Raw genomic sequence first — 24,336 nt, 5'->3', positions numbered from 1 at the left:
AGGCTAAGCAATGCTAGTGATCTATCAGTATCCAGCCAACCCTGTTGCTAAACTATGCATTGCAGATTATTATATTTCTGGACAATGTTCTTAATATTTTTTGCATAGTAAAGATAATGTTAATGAATAGAGTATGAGGAGTCTTAGTTGTCTACAGTCATTTTCAAAGAAGCCTCATTTTAAATTCCCAAAAATGAAGAGATTGACTTGTTCTGAAACAAAGTTTCTCTGCCTCACTGGCCACACAAGCAAACACAAGGTGACGTTTAGACTTAAGGTGACAATTAGAGTTGTTAGTAAGACAATATATCTAGTGTAAATAAAATCCTTGCTTAAAAGTAATACAATCAGAAGGAGATCCTCACTCTCTCCAGAATCTGTTACAGAATAAAAGGGTCAGGATAATGTAAGGTGGAACAAAATGGTTCCGTTTTAACCAGAGCAATTCTCTTCCAGTATAACAACTTCATACTGTACAGCTGTAGAAAGAGAAGCAGACAGGTAGTTAGCAATAGTTAGCAATAGTTCACACAGATCCAGGGTAGAACTGAAGCTGATAGGCAGAACACGTTGCTTCTGCAGTGTATATAGATCCATAGAGCTATGTAAATATGGATAAAGTGGTGCAAAGCGTCCTATGATGCAGGGAAAAAAGACAACTAAAAATGTTCCACCTTCTTCCTGTCTATGGTATAGTCCATTTTATAGAGATGAGTGATTTTGCAGAGGCATGGTTTCCACATGTCCTTCCCTGCCACTTAGGGATGTTTGCCCAGCAAACACATATTTTGAGCTTTGACTGAACTACTTCCATCAGTAAAACTTCTATGATTTCAGTAGGTTGCTGACAGCAGCCTTCTCAGCACACTTTATTCAGATGTAGTATTTTATATTTTCTCCTCTTCATTCTCCCACAAGAAAAATACCACACCTCTGTGTCAAGAAGACTTGCTGCCAGCAATCCACTGCACAGATGCCAAAATTGGCTAGCAGGTATATTGTGAATAGCAAACAACAAGGTTAATTGAGTACTGGAAGGTAATACTTTTCAAAGCAGCAAAATAATGGTAACAAAATTTGAGTGACAAAATGAGTGTAATAATCTTGCTTTTCAGAGTCAGAGTGGCCTGAGTACTGCTGAGTTTTGTGGTTATATAATGCATGTATTTTTGCATAAAATATTAACTGAGTAATTCAATAATTTCCTATTAATAAACCAATTACAAGTGTCCACCAAATGAATACATTTGTTTAATACCAAAAACATTTAATAGGAATTAAAACTAAAGTGAAAAGAGGCCAAATGAGTAGCCTGATGTTTGAAATGGTATGGATGGAATGTATAGATGCAGGGACACAGAAAGACTGAGCCAAATAAAACCAAAACAAAGCAAAACTGCAACAGAAAGAGCTTATGTAACATCATAGCCAAGAGGTTTGACAAGGTATTTAATTTAGTTGGTATAATTTAGAAAACAAGAATTTAGAATATATTTAATGTATTTTGTTAGACAATTGCATAGATCCATAAAGGACCAAACTAGTGTTCTGGGTTCTACATAGAAATAAAAAAAAATCACTCTGCTATAGGTGAAACTAAATAGACCTTCATAAAATTATTTCCTAAACTGCACCCCCACTTTTGTAACAAGGAAAATAATATTTTGCCAGACTCAGATGGAGAGAAAATTGTCAAGTATGCTTACACTTGTTGAAATTTATGAGACAGTTGAGGATGGTAAAGAGGGCAAGGAATTAAGATTGTGAAGTTACAAAGTGACAGAAGGAAACCATTGGCTTCACAAGTGGGAAAAGAAGTTAAGAAAGATATACTCTCTAATTCTGTTTCTTCAGAGTGAATTTATTATCTCTTTCAGTTTAAGATTGTCTAGAAAGAAGCCTGTGCTATTAATTCAGATTGGGATTTTACAGAGTCTGTGTTGGCTTATCTGTGCTCTCATTAGAAACAATGAAAGGTTTACCTTTCAACTTAATCAGCCTTAAAAATTCTTAGCTGCTTTTGAAAACCTCCTGGTAGGTTTCCTTAAGGATTTCCTACAATTACAAAAAAATCTGAATGTTTTAGAGTAGGAATTCTGAACTTCTTGTAACAGCCCACACACTAAGTCCGCTTGTCGATATGCTACTAGTATCACCTCAATACATGAACAATACTGGAAAAGAGAACACATTGTGCAGCAATATCATGCTTTCTGAGATGTCCTCTACATATGAAAATAGACATATAGGTGTCTGGTGGGTTTTGGTTGGTTGGTGGTATGGTTTTGTTTGTTTGTTTGTTTTTGTTGGTTTTTTGTTTGTTTGACTTGGTGTTTGTTTGTTTGTTTGTGTTTGGTTGTTTTGGTTTGTTGTTGTTGTTTTGCCAAAGAAAATTAACTCAGATTCATTCAGCCCTTGTTTATATCAACTGAGGATTCAATCTGTTCTTTTCACGATAAAAATTTCACTGAGTATATATGAAATTATTGGTGTGATATACTGTCATAAAACATATCCACAGTCTCAGGGGACTGAGAAGGATAAACAATCAGGCAACCAGTTGGATACATCAATCCCACACGTCTAAGTATAATTTAGTAGCTCTCCTCTTTTGTGAATGCAGTTTCAATTTACCTGTGGCCAGTGGAAGACTCTGCAGAATGTGGTCTTTCATCTCAGGAGAGAGTCCTAACTTCATTGTGTTCGACATTGGCAGCCACCTCTAGAAGAAAGGTTCAAGCAAGGGATCTTTAGCTTAGCCTCAGTGAAGGCAGTCAGGAGGCAAGGAAGGTGAGAAAGTGGGAAAATGTTTACATCTAGTCTACATGCTTAGAAGAGATTTATTTCTTTATTAATACTTTTCTGATATGAAACACAGATCTGTTACAAGGAAAATATTTGCAAAATGCAAGATATGTCCAGTTAAGTGCCCTTGCCACTAGGACACAAACAAATTCTTCCCTGATGTCTCCTTTGTCTCTGTGGTTCTTGCATTTTGGGCTATGAAGTGGCTTTCAGTCAAGATGTCTCATGATCTGCTAGTTACATACTTTTCTTGAATGAGTGCCTCCACTGTATAACTGGAAGGCAGAAGGCAGGTGACACAACTTGTAATAACAGCAGTATTTCCCTTCGTAAGATCATTCTCAGAAGTCTAGGCAGACTGAACTGCAAGTGAACAGAGATCCTCATATTTCCCATTGTTCCCTGTACTCATAAGCATATGGAATTTCTATCTTGAGAAGCACTTAACTTGGCCCTATAGGTTGTTAATCAAGTCCTAAGCACTTGATAATTTGGAGAAAGGAATCTAAGCCGTACAGATTTCTTTCTATCCAAAGCACTGATTGTGTTCCTACTCAAAGACAGCATTGCTTTGCAAGATTTGAAAGAGGTGGTACAGTTGGAAAAAAGAATCTACATGGACTTAAGCAACTATTTCTTAATAGATACCTTTTATTTATTATACAGTCCATTTCTGAAATATTTACACTATCTATTTTTCAAATTAACATGGAGGACATAATGAGATAATTCCTAGTAATTACCAGTTTAAATCTTTTTTAGTCCAAAGCAACTCTTTCAGAATGAAGAAATAATTGCCAGCTAGGTGCTTGCTTAATCACTGCATGAAGTACCATGTAGCCAAGACTCCAGGAAAGGTTTCTAGCAAAAGAAGAAGTTTAAGAATTAACCCTCTTGACACATTTTTATAGGGTAGAAAAAATACATAAGCCTCTTGTACTTCTATGCATATGGTTTCTTCTGTGTATTCTTTCTTCAGGCTTTACCACTTGAAATTTCAGTGATGAATATAGTTCTTATGAGCTTGTGTTGATTTGACACAATTTTTGTTAACAGCACAGGATTGCACTCACCGTCAAAAATTCATTACAAACTTTATTAATTTTATCACTGTATTGTCATTCCTTCACTCGTTATTCTTTCACTATTCGGTTCAGAGGTCACAGTAAAACATCTCTGAGAAGGCATCTTGTGTCAATAACTTCAAAACAGTTGGAGAATCCTTTTCTTACATAATAAGTACACCAGAAAATATCCCAGTTGGACAGATGCAGAGGATATAGTCCCTCCCAGTGTAAGAGAAGATCATGTTCATAACCACTTGAGGAACCTGAACATAAATAAGCTTATGGGGCCTGTTAAGATGCATCCCAGAGTCCTGAGAGAATTTGCTCCTGTAGTTGCCAAAACATACTCCATGAAAAGTCATGACACTCAGGTGATGTCTAGGTGACTGGAAAAAGGGAAACATTGCACCATTTTTAAAAAGAGTAGAAAAGAAGACCTCAGGAGCTACTGACTTGTCAGCCTCACTTCTGTGCCTGGGAAGGTCATGGAAGAATCCTCCAATAAACAATTCTAAGACACATGGAGGACAGGGAGGTGATTCAAGAAAGCCAGCATGGCTTCAACAATGGCAAGTCTTACCTGACAAACCTAGTGGCCTTCTATGATGGAGTAACTACAACAGTGGACAAGGAAAGAGCTATGGATGTTGTCTATCTGGAATTCTATAAGGCCTTTGACATGGCCCTCCACAACATCATTCGCTGTAAATTAGAGGGGTATGGATTTGATGAGTGGACTGTTCTGTGGATGAGGAACTGGCTGGATGGTCACATCCAGAGATTAGAGGTAAGTGGCACAATGCCTGTATGGACATCAGTAACAGGTGGTGTGCCTCAGAGGTCTGTATTGGGACCGGTACTAGTATCTTCATTAATGACACAGACAGATCAGGTGCACCCTCAGTAAGTTTGCACATGACACCAAGCTGAGTGGTGCAATTGACACAGCTGATGAATGGGATGCCATCCAGAGAGACCTGGACAAGCTTGAGAAGTGGGACTATGTGAACTTTATGAGGTCCAACAAGGCTAAGTATAAGGTCCTGTACCTGTTTAAGGGCAATCCCTGGTATCAATACAGGCTGGGGGATGAAGAGATTTGGAGCAGCTCTGTGTAGAAGAACATGGGGTACTGGTGGATGAAAACCTGTACATGAGCCATCAATGTGCACTCACAGCCTAGAAAGTCGACTGTAGAGAGACCAGCAAGTTGAAGCAGGTGATTCTCCCATTCTACTCTGCCTGCATGAGACCCCGTTTGTTAATACTGCATCCAGATCTGGAGCCCTCAATACAGGAAAGGGTCCAGAGAAGGCCACAAAAATGATCAGAGAGATGGAATATCTGTCCTGTGAGGACAGGCTGAGAGAGTTGGGGTTGCTCAGCCTGGAGAATGGTCCAGGGAGACCTTATTGTGGCCTTTCAGTACTAAAAGGGAGCTTGTAGAAAAGATGAGAACATACTTTTTAGCAGCACCTGTTGTGATAGGACAAGGGATAACAGTCTTAAACTAAAAGAAGGGAGATTCAGACTAGATACATTTAAGAAACTTTTTATGATGAGGGAGGTAAAATACTAGCACAGGTTGCCCAGAGATGTGGCAGATGCCCCATCGCTGAAGACATCCCAGGCCAGGCTGGACGGGGCTCTGAGCAACCTGATCTAGTTGAAGATGTCCCTGCTCATTGCAGGGGGTTGGACTAGATGAGCTTTGAAGGTTCCTTCCAGCTCAAACTATTCTATGATTCTGTGCATGGTATAACTCAGTTCTCATTACTTGTACTTAGAACATTTCCAGGTGGTTTCAGTGTTAGATATTCATACTAAATGTTGCTTTCATTTATTCCTAATTATTGCTGATTTTAATAAATCTACTCATGGAACTAGAGACTTCAGGTTTACTTTTCCATAAAGTTCTTCAGTGTATGAAAGCAAGGGAATGGTGGAGCGTAAATTTCCCTATGAACAATTTCTAGATATATTCCAGCATATGTGACACAAAACTAAGGAAAACATTTTGCTTTTAAATGTTTCATGCATATAATGTTCATTAAGAGACTTTTTCCCAATAAACTTTTAATGACTTCTAAATAATATATGGAAAATTAAAAAAAAAAAAAAAAAAAAAAGTGGAATTCTCAGGAAGACTTTGAAAACATCTATGACTATTGAATCAATTACATTTTCAACGTTTAAGAAAGTAGTAGTTGATTTTCGTTGTTATGTAATTTCCCTCTGAATGTGTTAGCCCTATGTGTTAGACTTCTAATTGCCATCTTTAAACAATATAGACCATAATTTATTTCAAAAGCTTTAAAAGTCCCCTGGTTTTCAATTACCCCATTTTTTAAGGTACAGAAAACATCCTTTATTAGAAACCGGGTATTTTCTCAGTATCTTGAAAAAGATGTATTTTCCTACGTCATTTCTGAAAACACCCTAGCACATCAGCTGTAGTACTATTTTGCCTTCCATTAATATAAATTACAAATATTTTACTCCTCAAAAGTGTTAGCACAGTGAGCAGAAAGGAAGAAATTGCATTCTACTATATAGCATGGGTACAGTCCTCAGAACATATATCAGAAGCCTGTATTAATCTAACCTCAATAAAGACAGTAACTCCTAGGTCTAACTATGAATTCAGGAGATCCACATGTCTTTCCTCTTTCATATAAGAAAGGACCATACTTCCACAGAATTTTAATGAATAAGCTATAGACAATTTATGTACAATTTGAGAGTTAATAGACGCATATTTAATTTATACAGAGAGAGAAGTAAGCTACCTATAAGAATAAAGCACATAATTCTTTATGACTTTGGCCTTTAGCTCTTTTTGCCTCAGTTCTACATACTTAAAATGTTGTGAGAATGATTACAATAAAGATAATGAGATATTCAGATGCTGTCATGATGAGGCCTTACATACAGACTACTAAAATGGATAGGTTAAGATTAAACGCTCCTCTACTTTCTAATGATGTAATTAGAAAGCTTTTAAATTTAAATGAAACACCACTCAAAGTGCCTATCTCTGGCTTTCTGTGTGACCTGGAAGACACATAACTGTAAAGATGATTAAGAACCCAATGAATAAAAATATGAATAATAAGAAATAAACCAATGCTGTAAATATGAAAATATATTCCTCTGACACTTCTTTGTGTTTAGAGGATTTCGTGTTTCTCCTCTAGCCAGCAAAGTTCTTACTTCTTTTATGCTGAAAGCCCCCAAATGCTCACTAAATGAAATTATGTGCTTACTCCTCAGTCCATGTTCACCATGTGATAATACAGTTTGACAATCATGGCCCACAAGTAGCTGCTCTTTCACTGTGGCAGCAGAGATTGGGGCAGATCCAAGCAATTTAATCTCATATATATATATATATATATATATATATATATATGTACATATATAAAAACCTCAGAATATTAAAAACTGTTCTTTGTGTTACCCATAAAGCTAAAAAAAAAATTACATGGTAGAAGAAGTTTCACTGTCTGGGATTTCAGTAATATTTTTTTAAGTCGAAGACAACCAGTGTAAGTGTAGTGCGTCTCACTCTCTTATTCTTGCTGAGCCGTAATATAATGCTGCATAAAATCTTTATGTCACAGTGGATCATACTCAGGACAGAACTATGATTTCCAGCTTTCAAGCTTTCTCTTTCTTGTAATAAAGCTATAAAGCACATTCACTTCTGAAAAAGAAGGCAGCTGCAGGGAGGATGTCTTTTCTATAATCAAGCAAATGTATAGGGGAGACTACAAGTATCATACTGACTCATTTCCACATTAAAAGTCAATGTCTTATTATTGGCCTGATTTTGTAGGTATTTTGAGAGTGACTGGTTGTACTCATAGCTTGGGAGGGGACACAGAAATATGTTAGAAATATATTAAAATATATTCTATTGTATATTATAATAGAATTTTTAACAGAGGATAGTTAGACACAACAACATGCTGGGTCCATGCAAAAAACCTCATATTGGTATGTCCACAAGGGGAGTTAGAAGTTTAGAACAGGAATGAATGCCATGCCCATAGAATGGAAGTTCTGCGTCTTTCATAATAATGATTCTAGAAATCACTTTGTGGGAAAGAAGCTGAAAACAGAATAATATGATTTAGCAGCATGATGTCTTTGCCAAAAGGGCTAGTGCCATTCACAGAGGAATTAATGGGCTGAGTAAGGTAATGTTTGTATTCAGCATGTGTGACACTGCTAGTGGAATCATCCTTATAGCTGTGCTGTTGACATTCTTATAAAAAAAATAAATTGTAATTATTAGAAGAGTAGAGATAGAACTTAATTGTTTTCCTAGCTATATAAAAAGGCCTTCTAGTGACAGATGTCAAGACCTTCATCTATTTATCTTATAAAAAGCAACAAAACCAGTGACTTAATTAAGGGTGTAAGCACTTTCATAACAAAAAAGTAGCCATGTACTGAAAGTGTTCTTTTATCTAGCAGAAAAGAGCATAACAAGAACCAGCAAAGAGTGAAATCAGATAAATCCAAGGACCTCTCAGAGTAGTTGCTCATTAGAATACAGCACAAAGAGAAACAGCACAATTTTCATCTCTTGTTGTGTTCAGGACAAAAGTGGATTTCTCCCTGGAAAATGTACTTCCATCAAATGTAAGTTACTTGTTTAAGACAGAACCAAATGAAATTTTATATCCTGTGACCTAGTTGCATTTTCCATTGCTAAATCAAAGCACCACCAAAATTGTCCTGCTAGATAAAAATGAGACTAAGGAAAGACTATCACTTCAGCTCTGAAAAATGAAACCGTTTCTGATTTTGTATTGCAAAGCCACCCACCAGCTTTCCCTCAACTGTTTTTGATGTAATCTCTGAAACTAGCAATACAGAGTCTATTTGAAATAATATAATTATTTTTCTTTTCTATTTGTATGTACTTAAAATGTTTTTTTAAGAAACTGCTTCATAAATATTGTACTTTTACTGACCCCTATGGTACATTGAGATTTTCTTCTTTTAATGATTTGACCATAACTGGATGTTATACAGAATGAACTGATCTTGGCTTTCAGTTTTTTAACAGTTTAGTCAGATTTAATCAATTGTCGCTTCATTTTTTCTACTATAATGGGTCTAATGTTGTTAAATCTCAGGAAGCAGAAAGATGAAACCTAATGAACTTTCTTGCTTTTGCTATATGTCCTAAAATACATATGTGTTCTAAATGACATGATAATTCACTGTAGCTGTAACTTATTAATTTATTTAAGTTTCTGAATACACATAAATTAGAGTATTGTAAGTTTTAGCTAGTGGAACACTGATAGTTTAATGCAAAATTGTCTGATACAGCTTAATGCATTCCTAGTGTTTAAGGAAAAACTTCCTCTAATTAATGACAAAATCTTCCATATTAGCTCATTTTAGTGTCATAACAATAATGGGTAGGATTCAATTCTGACTAAACATAGGTGTCCTATGCCATTGCAGATGACCTAGAGCAGGGGTGTCAAACTCATTTTCACCGAGGGGCCACAGCAGCTTATATAGTCCCAAAATTACAGTTATACAGGCCTAAAATCACATTCCACCCTTTGAAGGCAACTGCGAGGTTGATGTGGCCCCCGGTGAAAATGAGTTTGACACCTCTAACCTAGAGTATCTGTCACTGCAAAGGCCATTTGTCTCCCATAGCTTTTGGCTAAGTTCTGCCGGCCATGACACTAAACACATGTGTTTGCATACCTCAATCACTTCCAGTGCTTTTATTCATAATTTCATTTAAGGTGTACTGTGTCAGCCTGGGCTGGAGTTAATTTTCTTCATAGCAACCTGTATGCTGCTGTGCTTTAGATTTGTGATTAAAACAGCGTTGGTAACACACCAATGTTGCAGCTACTGCTGAGCAGTGTTTCCACAGCATAAAGGTTTCCTCTGTTTCTCACTCTGCCCCCTCAGTGAGTAGTCTGGCGATAAGCAAGAAGTTGGGAGGGGACATAGTCGGGACAGTTGACCCAAACTGACCAAAGGGATAATCCATGCCATATGACATCATGCTCAGCAATAAGAACTGGGAAGAAGGAGTCTTTCTGAAGCAGCCATTGCTCAGAGACTGACTGGGCATTGGTTTGATGGTGGGAGGTGATCCTTTACATTGTTTGGGTTTGGGGTGTTTTAGACACCCTTTACTTAATAAGTTGTCTTTACCTTCACCTGTGAATTTTTCTCACTTTTGTTTTCCCACCCTGCAGGAGGGGGAAGAGAGCGAACAGGTGGTGGGTGCTTAGTTGGTAGCCAAGGTCAAGCCACCACATGAGGGAATGCAGGAAAACTACTTATTGCCATTGAAGAGTGTAGTTTGAACTCTCTTGAGAAAATCAGTGTTCTCAGTGTTTTAGCAATTGTGTCTCCAAAAGGTGAAGCCTTCTGGAGACTGGGATTGATCTAGCTAAGAGAAGGGAAATTAATCAATTCTTAAATCACTTATCTGCATGGCCAGGAAAAACACAAATATAACACCACATAGTGTTAAGTAGAAGCAGCCAAAAAGCCAAGTAGACTGATCAGCAGGGAACAGTAATTATCACTTTTTAGTCTCTGGATAAAACTCAATAGAAATCTAAGTATAATTCTGAATTGGAGACAATATGTCAAATCTGGATGTTTGAACAAAATATTTTTAGGTAAAATACTGATATTTTGCACTGATGCTGATAGCACTGCTATGAGAGAAGGTTTATCTAAAGTTTATCATTAACTCCCTGGACTACCAAATAGGACAAACCTGACTGTACTGGAAACCTGAGCACCTAACTCACATGCTGACATGAAAATTGCAAATGTCTGAAGTTTGGTAGAATAAATCCTATCCAAAATCTAAGATAGCTATCTGGTTGGGAGTGGGGGAGAGAGAGAATTTCTTCATAAATAGGCTTATTTGTATTAGTTACCTACACATACAACTAGCATAACCTAGCTGATTCTTAGGTAGCCAAAATCAAGTGAGATAAAACCTGCCATTGGCCAAAAAAGATCCACAGAAGTATTCTTTTGAAGCACAGTGATATTCTACAAAACACAATGTTTCTGAGTATATATATAATGCGTATAAAACAGATGGTATACACGATACATGTTGTATGTGTATATATATCTATATATATATATACACACTATGCTGTATGGTACAGAGAAAGGCCAAAGAACACCAGCTCAGCAAGCTTCTCTGATATTTTGAACGGATAGCGAAAATATTCCTGTCCTTCTTTTCTCTGATATTTTACTTTTGCCTGTATCCCTTTCCATATTAACTATAGATGAAATCTGGGCTTAAGCTATACATACACGATACCAGTGAACACAGAATTTTAATGCCTCAGTAATTCTGAGTTAATACTGTCTTGTTAAAATTCATAGTTCAACACTGTACTTAATTATAAAGAAAGCAAAAAGAGAATGTATGCCAAAAATTTGTTTGATATTAACAAAATACCCAGAAGATCCTCACATTACCTTATTACCATATTTTTAAACTCCTCCAGACATACAAAGCTGTGAGATCAGCCACAAAACCCAAACTAGGAAACCAGTCTGGATTAGTCTAATTTGTTTTATTCTCTGATAAAGATTTCTTAAAAAGTCTTATAATCTCTATGTATTTCTTTAGTTGTGCTTTAACTTTAAAATGGTCCTTGAATATAATTTTTTCAGTTATTTTAAGCAACTGCTCATCATTCCAAAGGGTTTATGAATAAACTTTGAAGATCTAATTGTGAAAGCAACCAAATTCTGTTAATGTCATTCCCATTTTAAAACAAGTTATGAGTAACCAGCACTAGGCATGTTCATGTTTGAATTGCTTAATGAACAACTACAACTTCACAATTACATAATTTGAATAATTGCATGTGCCAGCAAAATATGAATTAAGATAGCAATTTTTATATTTTTACTAAAAAGTTGGCAAATAATCCAATGTAAGATGCAAGTATGCTTTACACAGGCACTTTACTTGTCACTACCCTTAACAGAGTAGTAGCTTTAGCTCTTAGGAGTCCCACAGATACTACCCCAAACTCCTACCCTTCTGCAGAATTAATCTGTCGGTCTTATAACTTATTTATACAGGTATAATTACAACAGTTATAATGACAGCTATTAACCATCATTTGAATCTTTGTGCCTGTGTGGATATTGTGTTGCCTTCAAATGTCAGATGGTGAGCGAGTCACATAGGCAAATAAGAGGTGAATGTTATCCACTCTGCACCTCCCATGTGTCCCATCATACTCTGTACTTCCTATGGTCTATGGTTCCGGAGTCTAAGCTTTGACATGACCCATCTGAGTATTCTCAGTTTACACCTCTGAAGAAATTGTTAGGTTGTGAGAAAGACTAATGAGAAGGTTCACACAGTAGTATTGTGCAAGGTAAGAAAGATAAATTTAGAGAAATACAAGTGTTGAAGCAGGCATCATTAGTTTTTCAAGGACTGAAGAGGGAAAATGCCAGAGTGGAAAGGTACAAAACTGTAAAGAAAAAAAAAAAACGGAGAATTAGACAGAAAATGACAACTCAGCAACTTGAGCATCTGTTTCAGAGTTCAGTGGAAGATGACTATTTTCTTCCAGACTGAAATTTACCTGGCCAGCAAACATTCTTTGGGTAGATTTTTGGGACAGAGAGCATAATATTGCTTATACTAGTCACTCCTTCCCTCAAAACTATCTTTTGTTTGAGCTAGCTAATAAATACTTGCCTTACACTTTTAAATTTTGTTTGTTCTGCTTGAAGAGTATACCCAAACACAGCTGAAAAAACACCTGAAGGAAAAGACTGTGATAAGAAGGGTTAACAAATTAGCTTTTGGTTTTTTAGGGTGTTTAGTGATAACAAGTTATGAGAGTAATTTAATAAAACTTTAGATGTCTGTAATACAGACATCTTCAATGGACAAACCTGAGCTAGTCATTCCCTTTTGAGTCGAGGGAGAGAAATAAGCAATTTCAGGGTACAATTCAACTGACCTATTTTAAATATCAGTCTTAAGAGAAATCAATAGTTCCTTAAGAAGTACTTCCTTTTATCACTATTGACTAAAAAAGGACCCCAGAGGATTAGCATGGATGTAGATGTATCCTTTGAAGACATGTTTTCAGTTAGATGACCTCTACTCAGTATATTTGAATTTGTACGGTTTGCCAAAATCAGCACATGATTAGTTCATCTCTCTGTAAGGACAAAGAGAGATTCAGTGAGAAACCACTGAAGCTAATTTTCAGACAGATGATCTTTCAATTTTAATAGATGTTTCCTTATCTTAAAGCTATGTCTAGTAATAATCTGAGTAGTTGAAACATCACACAGTTTTACATATTAGTACCTCAGAAAATTATGTATTTTTACTCAATCCAAACTAAGAAGGCATTCTGAACTTTTTACTTCAAGTGCTCTTCTTTATATTATAACCTTTTAATCCAATGACAGCACTTGAGTTTTCAATTTTTGCTTCTTACTATCATCTTACTGCTATTTGAGTACCAAACACCATGTTCTCAATATTAACCAGATAAGTGGATGAATCATATAGCAGGTTTGCTGATCAAGTAACGATGCACTGAAGGCAATAATAATCTGGCTAAATATGCAATGTATCACAGAGACCTTGAATAAATATGTACTCTGCAGCACTATAAATCTTACCCACGTGTTTAGACATACTCAAGAGTTTCCTTGATCACTTAGCTCTGACTCTGGTAAACAACATATGGTAACTGTGATAGAGTATATCTTCTGTAATTTAATCCTTTTATGTTATTTCCTCTGGGATCAGAAACTTCAGGTCAAATTTGGAGGTGACACAGACAGTGTTGCAAATTACAAACTCACATCAATGTGAAAAAACATGTAAGAAGCAAAAGAACTCAGAATTTGACCCTATGGTTATTGTCCTCTGATTATTTTAAGCATGTATTTTAAACTAGTGTTTATTACCATACGAAAGAGAGTTTGGATAGCCTTTATCTCATTACCCAGGACTGTATAAATGTAATTTTAGGGCTGTATAAATAGTCCCAGGACACTGTTTTCTCAGTGCGGCTATTGTCTTTAACTGATGACCTTGATGGCTCAATGGAAATACATGAGGGAAAAGAAAAGGGTTGTACTGACCATGCATTGTCTTCCCCTGTATCTACGTTTTGTTCTGCTGCACAGTGAGGAAAGCTTATTACTTCAACTCCTAACTTTTGCATACCTTAATACTTTATTTCCCAAAATGTTCTTGAAAATGGAGTCTGAAATATTTTATTTCCTTTGGGTGTGTTCAAAATGTTCAGACTGAAGGCAACATAATCAGGCCCAAGCCTAAGCCTGAGATATGAGAAGCCGCTGGTCATAACAAGCAATACAGTGAAACATTGACAATAGTTACAGATCACACCACAAGGCCTGGCTGAATTTCATAGGTGATAAAGTTAGATAAGAGGCCATGAAATGACAAACTGCAAAGGTCCTTGGAGGGGGGACACTGAGGACCTTTTGCGTAGTACAGTCCTTCAAGGTCTACTACAGGGAATATTTTTTTCCTGCAGACCAACATTGCGATCGTGTTTTTTTTCTTGTCACACAAGCACAGAGTCACTGAGGTTTGCAGAGACCTCAGGAGACCACCAAGGCAAACCCCCCTGCTCAGAGCATGGTCATCTAGAGCAGGTTGTTCAGAGCCTTACTGTCCTCTGTTCCACTCATTTTTTTCTTCAGTTTCCTGGTGAGGATGTTGTGGAGGATGATGCAAAAAACCTTCCTAAGGGTCAAGATCAGCAACATCCGCTGCTCTTCGTTTGTACACCAAGCCACTCATTTCAAAACAGAATACTATCAGGTTTGTCAGGGAGGATTTCCCCTTCAGAAATCCACACTGACAACTTTCAATGGTTTCAGTGGTTTCCAGAATTATCTGCTCTTTCACCTTCCCAGTAATCAAGGTAAGGTTGACTGGCCTGTAGTTTGCCAAATCCTCCTTCTTGCTTTCTTCCAGTCCTCAGGAATCTCCTTCAGTCACCACGACCTTCCAAACATATGAGTGTGGCCTTGCAGTGATATTGCCCAGCTCTCCCTGCACTTGTAGATGGTTGCCATCAGGTCCCATGGACTTCAATCTGTACAATTTGTTTTAATGTTTCCTTTCTTGAACCTTCTCTATTGAGTAGTTCTTCATTGCTTCAGAATGTGTCCTCTTTTCCCTGTTTTTCTTCATGCACTCCATGAAAAGAACCTTTTATAACAAAATTGATACTGTAAATCAAAGCAAGTATGGCCCTTCCTTATTCCTTTACTGGAATTTATTCTTTTACCTCCTTCCAACTGCACTCAGCCATCACACGGTCCTAGACAGAAATAGAAGAGAGTACTGAACTGTCATGAAGGAACAAGATTATTACAAAGCTTCCTTCCTCTTTCATCTCCCCTTCTTCCTTTGCAGCTTTTGCCTCTGTTGTTTCATGCTTCTGTTGACTTAAGTGTTTTGAAATGATTGTTATACCATTTGGTCAAGGTCCACAGCCTTTTATGTAGCTCTTTTCTTGAAAATTCAGTTTAGTGTACTGATACTCATAAAAGATCCATTCTTTGACAGGCTGAAATGTACATATATGTAATGGTAAATAACAGGATAGACTGTATTATTTTGTAAACTGAGAGGATTTTTAGTTTGTTTGTTTGTTTGTTTTTTAACAGCTAAGCCACAAACACGGAGTGAACTTCAGACTGAGAGGGAAGTCATTAATGTTTTGTCTCCTTGAGCTTAGGTCATCCTGTACTTCTTGAGTTCATTTGGCTAAATGATCTAATCAGTTTTACAAGAATGTCCTACAGATGCTGCAATACAGTTTATTGTTTCACAATAAAATGAAATAAAAATTTTTGGACTCATTATCTCTCAAGAGCAGTTTTCAGGGGACTGTGATGAACACTTTTCTAATCTGTCTGAAGAAAATTTGCAGCTGGAACAGACAGAAGCTTTTGTTCTCTATTTAATTTGAGTACTTTGGTGTGTTTTCTTTTAAAAAATATGTTTGGAGACTGAAGTTTTTTTTCAAACACTCTGAAATATTATGAATTGTTTCAAGATACTAAATAACAGTTATTATAGACCTAAAACTCTATATAACACATTGGATAAGATAATAAGTTTTCCTTTGAAGCAAAATTCATCACCCATTCTGGAATGACTGCATCCTAGTGCCACTAAGGTATGGACTGAGGAAGCACAAAGGAAGAAAACAGTTAGATCAGTCAAAGTGTTTCACTTTACTGAGGTTTTAAAATTTTAATAGCCTTCCAACAAATCACAGCTCACTGATAAACATCTGCATTACATTTTGGTATCCTAATGTAGTTTAATTACAAAAGAGGCATAACCTCCTGCAGGAGTCCTGCTTGTAACTGCTAATGAGCAAGAGGCAATAAACTATCCTTTATAAATCAATATGTGAGAAATTAAATATGATTGCTTGGACTTGGTTGGCCCTGTAGCTAATGGAACTATAAAAGACATGATTAATTAGAAAGGTGTTTTAGAAAGGTTAATTAGTTTATTTTTAAAATTATCTGCTGAGATAATGTGGTGGCTAAAAAAGAATCCTGCATCACTAATTAGCCAATGTTTTTTCTGAAGATTCAAAATAAATCTATTTTGGCCAGCAACAGTAGCTGACAGATAAGTCTGTTTATTATTTGACAATAGTTTTAATTGGTGACATCTTCTAAAATATCTTCTCATCTTTAGTTATCTGTGTAGAGCTAATCTATAAAATAAGAATTTTAGGATAGGACTATAGTTTTTAATCCTGTTAGAAATCAGTGAACTTAGTTTTGATTTTACCCAAAACTATTATTAGAGAAATCCTAGACTTTGACCAATATCTTATTGGCTAGATACAACCTAATTAAAAAGATGACCTATGTCGTCTTACAAATAAATTCATCATGTGAGTATAAAAGAAGAAGAAATTAATGAAAAAAGACAGATATGGAGAATTAAAATACTATACAAATAGTTGTTAGCTTGACAGGGACCTGTCTTAGCTCAAAAATACAAAATTTTCAGGAATTTTTTGAAAACTAATAAGGCAGCGGTGAGGAGCAATGTTCTCTAAACATGAAAAGCAGGGGAGGATAAAGCTTGGCTGTGTGTGTTTGAAAATATATGATCATCATGGTCAAGAACTGAGGGTAGTTAAGAAGAAATTATACTTGATGGATGGTTAGTGAAAGCCCTTGAAAATAAAGATCAGTACCTTGTGTACATGAGACAGAAAATCAAGGGAGTTTATGCAAAGAGAAGGATCTCATGGACCAAGGAAATTAATCAGTGGTGTTCTCAATAGGTATGTGACAGAAGGTCAAGAAAAGCCTGTATAGCAGATGATTTACAAAGTTCATAAGAATCTAAGCTGGATCTACTTGTAAAGAAGGATGGAGAAGCACCTGCAAAATTTATGCAGATCTTGGATGTATGGATACATGAGGTTCTTATAGTCAAAGAAAATATCTCTATCAACAATTTAAGCAATGGTAAGTTAAAGCTAATGTCTGTAGAAGAAAAAATAATTAACAAAGTGATCTGAAGAGTGAGAAATATCTCAGGTGGATACACGATATGGCAGTTACTGAATGAGGGGTTGGGAAAGCTCCCAAATATCTAGAAAATCATCAGAGTACTATAAAGTAACATTTAAAAATGCAGATAATTTTGTGGATATAAATTTAATTTTCAATGAACAGTGGTATAGATCTTGCATTTTATTCATTTCTAGTCACTAAATGAATTAGCAGAAATGATCCACAGAACCATACATAAAGCAATTCATCATATTTATTATTTATAACTTCTGTGAACTATCTTGATCAGTAACTAAAAAGATAGGAAGCAAATAAAATAAATCTGCAAAGCAGAAAGGTGAAATAAAAAGGGTAATCATAAAACATCTGCAGCAGTTTCCTATTTTTTAGAATTGACTCAAATATTTAAATAGATCTGATTTGTATTAAAGTGAAAGTTCTTTGGATCATTTTAGGCCAGGCTGTTTCTGAGCAAGGTCTTGTCTTCCCACACAAAATTTTTCTTTGACATATTGAAAAGAGATTTTAAACCAATTCGTCTTTAGCTTCTATATAACACTTGTTGGAAATATAGATTTCTCGTTTCTCTTGTCTTTGCCATCAACATGATTTAGCAATGTCAGTTCATTAATCTGAGGTTATATATTCCTTCATCTGAGGGCTGTTTGTTTTTTTTTCAGTTATCTCTTCGATTCCTCAGTACCTTTCTATTTTCAGTATTCATTTCATAGTAATGTTATTTCAATCCATCATTGTCTCTGTATTTTCAATTTTCCTCTCAACTGCTTGCAGTCTAGGGCCAAAGCTCTCAAATTCAATCTCCATAGAAATACTCGTTATTTGAATTGCATCCAACCATTTACTAATACTCACAAAGCATTAGATTTTTTTTCTTTTTCTCCTCTCAAAAGAATATCTGAAATTGCCTGATAAATCTGGTCTGTATCTTTCAGTGAGAGGACAATAAACAAAGACCTTTTTTTTAGCAAGACAAAATTTAGAAATCAAGGTGCCAGGTCACGTATAAATTATCATGTAGTTTTTGAAGATTATTTACCATCATCCCTTCCCTCATTGCATAAATTACAGAAGTTGAAAAATTATAAAATAGTGGTAAGCAGAAAGAGCAGTTCACATAACAATTTAGACAGTGACTTTATAAATGTTAGTAGAATCTGGATTTCTTGATTGTGTGTATAATTCTATACAAGGCAAAGGTCTACCCATTTATGAAAATGTCTGTGAATAAAAAGTCCAAGCTGATAAAAGAGTTGGAAGCCAAATAAACAGCAGCTTGTAGGCTGATGATATCAAAGAATGGGAAAGATTGTGGTATTAGAAAGAAAAATTTCAACAATGAAAAAAGCAGGCTAATCTGCTGAAGCAGAAAACAATCTGAAAGCTGCTGGGTAATTTTATTGTGAAGGTAGCTTTCAAATACAAACAATTAACTGTGTACAAAATGGGCTAATAAAACATATCTCTAAAAAGTGAGAAAAACTCAAGAGGACTGAGAGTCCTTCCTCAGGAGGAAGTAAAGCACCATGAGGGTTAGGGCCGCAGAGACCCCAAAATAAGCCACGAAGCAGATAAGGAGGGACACGATGATGCCAATGGGGATGGAGCGCTGCGGGTTCCTGGCTTCCTCCCCTGTAGTGGCAATGCAGTCAGAGCCCACAAAGGCATAGAAACAGGTGGCAGCACCGGTCAGAATCCCTTCCAGTCCAAAGGGGACAAAGCCACCAGAGCCAAAGGCTTTTTTTACTGACATCCGAGTGGTTAATGTAGTCCTTCTCTGAGAGCTGCCAGTTCTTGATGTCTCCCTTCACGAAGCCAGCAATGATGACAAAGCCCAGCACCACCGGGTTCACTGCCATGAAGATTTTGTTGATGAGGGCAAATTCACTAATGCCAAAAGCCAACAATGCAGTGAGCAGCGCAATCAATATCACAGCAAAGAAGTCTGGGTACTCAGCCAGAACCTCTGGCACGTGCACTGTGGTCTTGTTCAGGAAGAAGTTGGAGATGTGTTTAGCGATGATGTTGTCGAACGCTGCGCTCCAGGCTCAAGACACGCTGGATGTACCTACCACATAGAAGAAGATGAGATTCTGGCCAGTTGTGAAAGCCCAGATCTCACTGATGGTTACGTAGCTGTAGAGGTAGGCAGAGCCAGTCTTGGGGACACGTGCTCCAAACTCTGCGTAGCAGAGTCCAGCCAGTACCGACAAGAGAGCGGCCACCAGGAAGCAGAGAATGATGGAGGGACCAGCCATGTCCTTGGCCGCCTCCCCAGCCAGCACGTACATGTCAGCCCCCAACATGTTAGAGTTCACAGTCCCCTAAAGAGTTTGCAACTGAATGAATCTACATTTTTGCCATTCTTGAAATTCAAGAGTAGATTGTAGTTTGAACTAGATTTTTTTTTCTGCCTAAATCTAGGAGTCTGTGAGTCTTGTTTTTTAGTGCATATTTTGACAGTACTGAGGAAGTATATAAGCCAAAATCATTTTTGTTTAAGTGGGAATTCCAGATAAATCAAAGTATTATTGGTTGAAATAAAGCCTGCTCAAGTTTTAAGAGAATCAGGAAGCTGAATAAAATGTATTGAAATTAAAATGAAAAAAAGTGTTTTAGACAAAATGAAGTGTTTTTCTCTGATCCCGAGCATTTGAGAATGTTCACTTAAAAAAATAAAAGAATTTTGTAAAGAAAAAAATAGGTAATGAAAATTTTCATCTCCAATATTTACATTTTTCCTCAAAGTAAATGATTTGGAAAAATATATGAGAGTGACTAAATTGTTTGAATGCCATTAAAATTTGTTTGTTTGAGGTTTTTCTGTTTGTTTTGGTGGTTTTTGTTTGTTTGTTTGTTTGTAATTTGGAAACATTTTTGGTAAAGTCAAAAACCAGAATTATCAGTTTAGAATATCTTCTTTGTTGAGAAAAAAAACATCTTGTAGAGAACATGAGAGGTTTTTTTGTGTAAGGACATAATTTATTTTCTTCAGGTGCTCTTTATTACTAGATTAGGTGTTGGGGGTTTTTTTGTTTATTTGTATTGAGAAGAATTAGCTTTTAACTGTAGTCCTGTACTATATAAAAAGCCTGTTCCTCCTTCTCTTCCCTGCCTTATAATGAGATCACAGGTGAACATTCCTTGAGCTTCAAAAAAGAAATCTTCCTTGTCTAAGGAGCTAATTGTTTATCCTGTTCATACACTGGCATTGGGTATTGACTGACAGGCACAGTTCAGGCTAAATCTCCATATCCAAATAATTATTTTAATGTCAGAAGGATATAACAGTCATCTTTTCAATTTTGAAAGGTTAATGTATGAATTCCACTGTCTCTCCAGTGGTTGACTGTGAAGAGATCTTACATAAAACAGATGAGTTACAGTAAACATACATGGTAAAGTTATTTTTGGTCCAGTGAATCCCATGTGATGAGTTGGATCTGCCATCTGTAAGACAGATGATGAAAAACACTTCTTGAAAAGTCAGGTCACTGCTTTGTACTCCATTAGAAGTTAAAAATCAATTTTGTCCTGCCTTCTAGCTCCATTGTTTATTAATTGGTTTACTGTGGTCTTAAAGTTAAGATTGTTTACTATCTGGTGTAATGCCAAATGTTGATAACTAGAAGAATTTATAACTTTTAACAGCTTTCATCTGTGAATATTCCCCATTCAAGGGCTACAAGAACATGAAACAATGGTCTCATTAAAAAAAGTTATTCTTCAATGTTCTTACATCAAATTCCTTTAGTCTAATTTTAGAAAGGAAGTATTGACTCTATACAGGAAAACTATATGCATAAAGCAAAGAATTTGACTTCCATTTCTGGTCACTCATAGAAATGTCATTATGGATTTCTTAATTTTGTGAAATTAATAGACTAATACCAGTCTGAATATTTCTGTAGATGTTACTCATGAAAAAATAGATGAGCTTAATTGATTTTCAAGCTAAATAAACAATGATTAAACCAGAAAAAGAATGTGATACAGCCACTTAGCATAAGCTACTTCAGAACTACTGCAATGTAAGTATTAATAAATACAGTACTTAGACATGATATGATGCAGTACACAAAAGTGAGTCAGTACAGGACAGATTTCAAGATTTGAGCTCATAGAATCTTACATTTTTATTCAACAAGCAGTTTTCAGTTTAAACTTTCCAGATAAAAGAAATCCCCTTATCTGTTCATGTTATAATCTTTATAACAATTAAATATGTAGAGATGAAAAAAAAAGAATTGTCATCTTAAAAGGAATTATGGCAAAAATATACAAGTACCAAAAACTTTAGAGGACAGTGCAGGGAGTATGGTAACTCACAAAGCAGAGATTACCTCGAGGATATTATTAATGATGGATCTATTTTGTCAGAGAATTGAACTAATGACTCAAGTATTGGAAAGTGCTGGGCTTACCTATCGAGCCACAGAAAAATCTCATTTGCTGTCAGTAGTAGTCCTTTTAAACTCAGCTGGGAAAGCTTTCAGCCAAAAGGCCTTCACCTTGAGAGGGTGAAAGATTAAACTGAGGATAGTATTAAATGGAAAAATCAATTACAACTAGTTAAATAGAAAAGGAAACTCTCAAGTGAAGATAAATAATTGGCCAAATTCATCCCTTGCGTATCTCTGTTTTCTTCATTAGAGATACACTAGGGCTAGGTTTGTCCCTGTGTGCAGAAGAACACAAGAGAAACAACTCAAAGAGTACTGGTTAACATGAAATGGCAAGTAGTCATCCATGGAAGTGCTGAGGTTAAAACTTGCTTCATAACTGCATATTGTGAAAAATATCTGAATTATACCTATTTTAATCCAGAAAAAAATGAGGCAAAGGTCGTACAACAAGGGTTGTTTGTTGTATCATAAGTTACTGATTCTTGGAGCTACAAGTCAAATAACCCATAAGATGAGAAGCAATTTTTAATTTAGTTCTAAATGGTGCAGAGTATCTGAAACAATAAAAAGAGCATTCTAACAGCTACCACAAATAGTATAAACTTTTTAATAGGGAAAAATACCCAACAAAACTAATACATATACGTATATTAAAAAGTAAAACTACAAAATAATAGAATAAAAAAAAAGAAAAAATAATTTTAAAAGCCCCAACAGCTAGCCAGGCATAGTGCTTGCAGGAGTCACAGAGATTGAACACACGTGAGAAACAACATATGATACACTTGTATCTCAAAAACAATCATGTAAGAAAATGGAATAAAATCAGAATATTTGCAAACATTGCAAAGACAGTAAATCAACAGATGTGTATAAGTGGTCAAAATAATGAGAAGAAAAATGTAATGCAAAGAAAGTATGTAGCTGTAGAGCAAGTTAAATTTAAATCGAATACGGAATACCCAAGAACATTTTACAGAAGTTCCAGAGGCATAAAAGCTATTATTTTTTTCCAGAGATATGAGAAATAGGAGTATTTTCATGAAGTTGAAAAAAGCAATCAAACTTAAAATAACAGGAAGACAAAGACATTGCAACAAATTTACATCAATGGTCTTTATAGAGCAGGTTTCAGGTGTTCTCACAACAGGTGCATTATTTATGGTATCGAATGTAGAGGAAAGATCTCAAACTGAATTCTCAATATAACCAGTCAAATAACCAATGCATAAGCTGAACAGCATCAAGTCACAAGAATAAGGAGTATTTATCAAAGAGCTATAAAAAAATTAAAATCTAAAATTGCTAACTATTAACCGCTTGTATAGCCCATGTCTTCAGTGGTAAAAGACTAGAATATGATGACAGTCTTTGAAAAGAACACCAGGACTGACACTGGAAAACACTGATTTGTCTAGCTTGCATAACAGGTGTCTTGGTAGAAACTGGCCCAAAATTTTGAATTGTAACATCAGGATATTCTGGAGTAAATTCAACTTTTTTTCTTTTTTTTTTTTTTTTTTGTCAATATTATGCTTCGCAAATACATTAGCAATCTCTGAAACAGTCAATAACTGTGAATCAAGTCAATACACCATAATTTGATTTTCAGAAAGCTTTTGGCAAGATTACTTAAAACATCCTGAGAAAAAATAAAATCATTGTGGGATAACAGAGACCCTTTTATGTATTGATGACTCATTAAAGTAGAAGAAAATAATACAAAAAAATGTAGTTTTTCAGTTATGGAATTTGTCATCCTCAAGGACATACGCTTGGGATGTACACTCTTCAACATATTCATAAATGATCAAGGAAAAGAGAGTGATTACTGACGTTGTGAAATTTATAAATGGTAGAATATTATTGAAGGTGGTTAATTTAAAGCTGACTGTGAAGAACTGAAAAGAATTTCATGGTACTGTCTGATTAATCAAAAGAAGAATAAACAAAAGATGTTTATTCTTTTTTTTATTTATTTATAAGTAACATAAAAAAGAGAAAAAAATACAGCAACACACTGAATAAGCTATTGTCACTCAGAAAAACAAGACTGATGTGAGTAATTATTTAAGGGTGTCTTTTCGGTGCTATTTAGCAGCCACAGTGGCAAACAAAAAGCTGGAAATTGTTAGAACCAGGACAGGAATTAAACCAGAAAATTACTTTGGGTTATTTTATAAATGGATGGTGTGTTCATATGCTGGGTATAATTCGGTGTTAATTTTTTCTTGTCCAGTCTCAAAAGAGATATAGTCAATTCAGGAAAAGAGACAGAATGGGATGACGGGCTGAAGAAGAGATTGAAAACTTTTCAACCTGTAACAGAACAGTGTGTATCAACCTGTAAAAGAATAAATTGTATGAAAATACTGAGTTCACTATTTTTTACAACATGCAATCTGTAAGGTACCCAATGA

At 35.7% G+C, this 24,336-nt stretch overlaps 1 protein-coding gene across 1 annotated transcript; it reads right to left on the bottom strand.

Annotated features, from left to right (window-relative positions):
• Positions 1-18,993: 18,993 nt before the first annotated feature.
• Positions 18,994-19,816, bottom strand: LOC102086886 (cationic amino acid transporter 3-like). Its single transcript, XM_013371760.2, is given in 2 exon segments — positions 18,994-19,258; positions 19,260-19,816. Coding segments are annotated over 2 exon segments (822 nt in total).
• Between the last annotated feature and the right edge of the window lie 4,520 nt (positions 19,817-24,336).

This window comes from Columba livia, chromosome 1, assembly GCF_036013475.1.
Source record: "Columba livia isolate bColLiv1 breed racing homer chromosome 1, bColLiv1.pat.W.v2, whole genome shotgun sequence".
NCBI classification, from domain to species: domain Eukaryota; kingdom Metazoa; phylum Chordata; class Aves; order Columbiformes; family Columbidae; genus Columba; species Columba livia.
Note: the sequence above shows the minus strand (reverse complement) of the source record. Positions and strands in the feature narration are given on the sequence as shown.